The sequence below is a fragment of the Limulus polyphemus genome, unplaced genomic scaffold, assembly GCF_000517525.1.
Source record: "Limulus polyphemus unplaced genomic scaffold, Limulus_polyphemus-2.1.2 Scaffold2055, whole genome shotgun sequence".
Taxonomy (NCBI): Eukaryota; Metazoa; Arthropoda; class Merostomata; order Xiphosura; family Limulidae; genus Limulus; species Limulus polyphemus.
Window position 1 is genome coordinate 66,422 of NW_013667665.1, and position 5,139 is coordinate 71,560.

At 28.9% G+C, this 5,139-nt stretch overlaps 1 protein-coding gene across 3 annotated transcripts in view; it reads left to right on the forward strand.

Annotated features, from left to right (window-relative positions):
- LOC106465800 (ribosomal protein S6 kinase alpha-5-like) overlaps positions 1-5,139 on the forward strand; it is a 71,751-nt gene that overhangs the window by 63,589 nt on the left and 3,023 nt on the right. For all 3 annotated transcript variants that reach the window (XM_013926033.2, XM_022393741.1, XM_022393740.1), the window contains exons 12-14: positions 994-1,138; positions 1,698-1,868; positions 3,592-3,813. In XM_013926033.2, the coding sequence (XP_013781487.1) occupies positions 994-1,138; positions 1,698-1,868; positions 3,592-3,813 (538 nt within the window). The remainder of the gene's footprint in view (positions 1-993; positions 1,139-1,697; positions 1,869-3,591; positions 3,814-5,139) is intronic.

The window sequence follows — 5,139 nt, forward strand, 5'->3', positions numbered from 1 at the left end:
CAAAATTGAAGGCCATAAAAATTATGTTCTGTTTGAGCAATAATGATTTTATAGAGAGCATTTTATGTTTAATTTCGTACATTTTCTAGGAGTGATGGATAAAATAGGGATGATGACATGCTAAGACAAAATTGGTCATGTGTGTTACACTAGTGGAAATTCAGGATTTTTTTATAAATTTTCTTTTAGAATTAAAACTTAAAACTTGTATACTATTAAAATATGAATTATTAGCTAAGATTTTATGCAATTCTAATTGGTATAACATAAACAAAAAGTAGTTTTTATAAAATTTTGAATATAAGACACTAAAGTTTGTGTCATGCGCAGTAAAGGGTACTCGTGCCGATAGGGTTAATGTTATAACTGTTTTCACCATATCTTTCACATCTTAATCAATACCATATGTGATCTTAGGAAAAAATACTATGTAGTTGAAGGTTGCATTACTCCTCATGTGCCAGTTCTTACTAGAAAACTGAATAATTTGGACAATAACTAGGACATGAAATAAGTAACCGATAACACACAACAATTTTGTTTCAACTGTCTCATAGGTTAGTGGGCATGATTATGCTTTACTAGGTTTTTCATAGTAAAAGTTTATATTTGTACAAGTGTTAAAGCGGTTTGAATATATACATATACTAAATGTCTTCATAAGTAAACTTTATAAAAAGCTAAAATGAGACAATAGAGATGCATAGAACTAATTGGCATTTCTTCTACAATTGATCCAGATGCTGAATAAACTGCAGTTGAAGCATTAACTTGTGTTGTTTTTTTCCAAAAGTCTCATCGTAACTATTTACAAAGTTTTCTTGTATAGTATCAGGGGTACCCCTTAATTTTAAACCATTTTCACATTTTATTTTGGATCTGGTTAAGTATGTGGTTTAAACTTTGTTCCTTGTTTGTTGAACATACAATCCTTGTAGAACTTTTAACTTTACAAGTACCTGCATCAAGATAACCTCTTCTTTTGTCTTGCAGGAAATGCATTCACAAAAGTACAGGAAAGGAATATGCTGTTAAAATCATTAGTCGACGTGTTGACAGCAGAAGAGAAATAAAACTTTTGAAACTCTGCCAAAACCACCCTAACATAGTAAAATTCAAGGATGTGTTTTGTGATGAGGTACACAAGTGTGCAAGATAACAAGTGTTAGAACATATGGCTGTGATATAATATTCATGTGATGTAAAATCCATCTAATTATAAAATTATTATTGTAGTTTACAAATTAAGTTTCTTTGATTCAGAAGGAAAAAATAAGAGTAAATATCTGTCTTTTTACTATTTGCTTTTGTTTGTGGTTTTTGTATATCTTAAAATTTGAAACATATCCCATTTTACTGTGAACTTATACATTTCAGTTTTAAAACAAATCATTTTAATTTTCAAAAATCAAGCTTCCATTTAAGAAACCTTGAAACCAAGATGTGGCTGTAGGTTATTTTCTTTGAGCTTTACATTATATTTATACATTACACATTTATAAATATAACACACATTATTTGAGTTTTGATCTTAGATGAATTCAAAGTTAGTTAGTAGAGATACAACTACCATATATTTGTTTAAATATTTTTGTCTGGTTTCATAGCTTGTGTTTTGTAGTGACAACTAAAATTGTGTAAAAACTAGCAGTAACACTTTATCATTAATCTGATACATGGTGATTATGTTTATTTAGGTACATACTTACTTGGTATTAGAATTACTGAAGGGAGGTGAACTACTAGAGAGAATAAGGAAGAAGACTTGCTTTACTGAAACCGAGGCTTGTCATATTTTTCGGCAGCTCGTCTCAGCAGTTCATTACATGCATTCCCAGGGAGTTGTTCATAGAGACTTAAAGCCAGAAGTAAGAACAATAGAGCTACTTGAAATGATATAAATATTTTAATTCTCCATTTAACAGACATTTTCTGTCATACCAAGTCCACAAGAAATTAGTTTGTACATAAAAAAAATCTGAAAATTTTGTTGGTAAACATTTATAGTTAGGTATTTTTATCATACTTTTAATGTATAACATAATTATACTAATAGAACAAGTTAGGAATCTTTTAGGCAATTACAGATGATGAAAATCACTTTTGACTAAAGATGGTGTTTTTTTTTTAAAACATTTCTCTTATTTAATCCGTTAAGATTTTAAAATAACGTGTGTATAAAATGGCATCATAAGCTGCTTTATATGAAATATGAAATGAACTGGATACAATGTGTTAAAAATATACTTTCAAACATAATGTTTTCTAAAAATAAGTAAAAATTAGCTATATATATTTTATCTTTAGTCTAATACATGGTTTGTACGTTTATTTAGGTACATGCATACTTGGTATTAGAACTACTGAAGGGATGTGAATTGCTAGAGCAAATATGAATGAAGACAAGCACTAGAGTATATATGTACATTGATACTAGAAAGATCTGGGTTAGCTAAAGGGTCAATAACTGAATAAGGCGTTTTTTATATGGTTTATTTGTTTCCCAAGCAAAAGCAAAAATCATTGCCTCTTAAACCTCAAAACTCTTAGCTCCCCAGCCTTTAGGGCTCTTATGCCTATGATGTATGTGTAATTATGTTTTTATTAACAGCAAATGTTTTTTTCATCAGCTTCAGTAAAACTTTTCATTAAAGTTTTATGCTTTACATTAGTAAATACAGAACTTTCTAAAGGTTTATGTGGTTTTAAGTTTCATCAAAATACTAGGAATGATTGTGCTTACAAACCTGAAAAAAGTATTTGACACATAACGTAATTGAGTTTGAAGTAAGACACCAAGCAATGATTTTGTAACTCCCTGCATTTTGTAGTTTAATGCCTATTACAATTGTTAACCCTAATTTTAAGATCAAATGGCAAAACTAAAAAAAATCGTAAAGAATTTATACAAAGTCCTTGTTTGTTTGTTTTTCACTTTAAAAGTAAAATTAATAAATAATTTCATGATGCTCTATGCGTAAGTAGAACTTTTTTGAACCTAAATTTTTATTTAATCAAGAATGGAGCAAAAGATGATTGGTTTATATATTAAGTTTGATTTAATTTCTTGAACTGGACATATGAAGAAATGTCACTGTAATTCAGCCTGTAAGATTACTATAGTTACCATTTGCTAGTACAGTAATATAACTAAACATTATATGTTTCTGATTTACATAAATATTGCATAAGCTCTTACAATCTATAAGGTTAATATCACTCACAACTCCATGTTTAGTGAAACAAGTTTTTTCTTACTGTAGGGAAAAGAAAATATGTACAAGCTTATTTGCATTATATTACTGACAGTCATTTTCCTTTAGTTCCATGTCGATGTTTCTGGCAAAGAGATAGACTACAGAACTAACGATTTGTGAAAAGCACTCTGAGACTCCAGTGCTTTTATTTCTATCCTTATTTTTTCTCCTGGTGAAAGTTTTTACAATGTTTAGGAACTAAGACCATTATGTTGTTTTTCTTTTTAACATCTTCTAAATTATTAGTTTAATAAAGTAACTAAATAACCATGTGAGATTAATAATTGTAATAAGGTGAAAAATATATTTATGTTATGAATTTATCTTCCTCCAGAATCTATTATTTGCCAATGAATCTGAGGGATCCTTGATTAAAGTTATAGATTTTGGTTTTGCTCGTCTTAAACCTCAGGGAAACCAGACAATGCAAACACCCTGTTTTACACTGGATTATGCTGCTCCAGAGGTGTTAAAGCAAGCCCTTTTGTCTCCTACAGGGTCTGGTGGAGCAGGTTATGATGAATCATGTGACTTGTGGAGTTTGGGAGTGATTGTTGTAAGTTATATAGTTTTATCTTTTAGTAGTGTAATCATGACAGGATTTTTTTAGCATTAATTTCAGCTTCACTTAATGCTACTTATTTACTGGCTTTCTACTTACAGCAGTATGATTGCCTCTTAATCTTCTAAATTTAATTCAACTCTCTCAACATGGGCTTAGTCAATTTGACCAACCATGTGACCTCTTTGTATTCGTTTAAAGTCTTCATAGACTTAATAGTTCTAACTTTCAATATAATGTGTATATCTTCACAAAATTTGGCAGTTTTGGTTAATATTACAAGTCTTTCACATACTTCACTAAAAAATATGATTTTTTGTATTTTTAATATAATAAAATATAGATTTTTCCAAGAATATATTGAGTATTTGTTTTGAATAGTCTGTGTGGAAAGTAATTTTCATGTTAAAATTAAAAATACTTTTCCTCATTTCAAAAATCTCAAATTTCCTTTGTGTAATCCCTGAAACCTCTTAAATGCATTTCAAATGTTGTTGTTTTTTCAGTAAAACTTTATAGTTTATCTGTTATTTTCTCTACCCTATCTTAAAACGGAATTGTAAAATTCGATCGACCTCATAACCACCAAAAAATAAATAAAAAAATCTAAACTATCCTTTTTTTTTCTTTCTAGAATGACTTCAAATTGTAACATGAAACTACATTTGTTATCCTAAGTAGCTCTAAGTTCATAACAGTATACATCTATTTATAATTAAATTTTATTGTTTTATTGACCTTTGAATCATATCTAACTACTATTCATGCCATTATAAGATGTTAATCACTCGGGGAAGGTGCAGCTCACGTTACGCTAACGATGAATTTGTAACGACTCTTGTCGCATAGTTAGAAAGCCAGAAATATTTTGATAGGTAAGGGAATTTGTCTACTTTTTGCGTGTTATTAGTCTATATTCTTTGGTGCATTATTTAATTAAATAAAAATTATTAAGTGCATTACTATCATTAGTATATAATAATTAGAGTTAACTCTCTTTGACAATCGACAGCAAGAAAAAAGAAGATTGATTAAGTATTATATTTCTTGTTTTTCATGTTTATTCTTTATGTATAATTATAAAAGTAACTAAAATGTAAAAATACGGATCCTTTTAGGTTAGTTAAGATTAGATTAGGTAAAATAAATAATAATAATATTATAATAAAAATGTTTCATGAGTCACACACGCGAGCAGCTTGTAGTAGCTTATGAGTAATGTAATTCGTTAGCGTAACGTGAGCTGCACCTTCCCCGAGTGATTAACATCTTATAATGGCACGAATAGTAGTTAGATATGATTCAAAGGTCAATAAAACA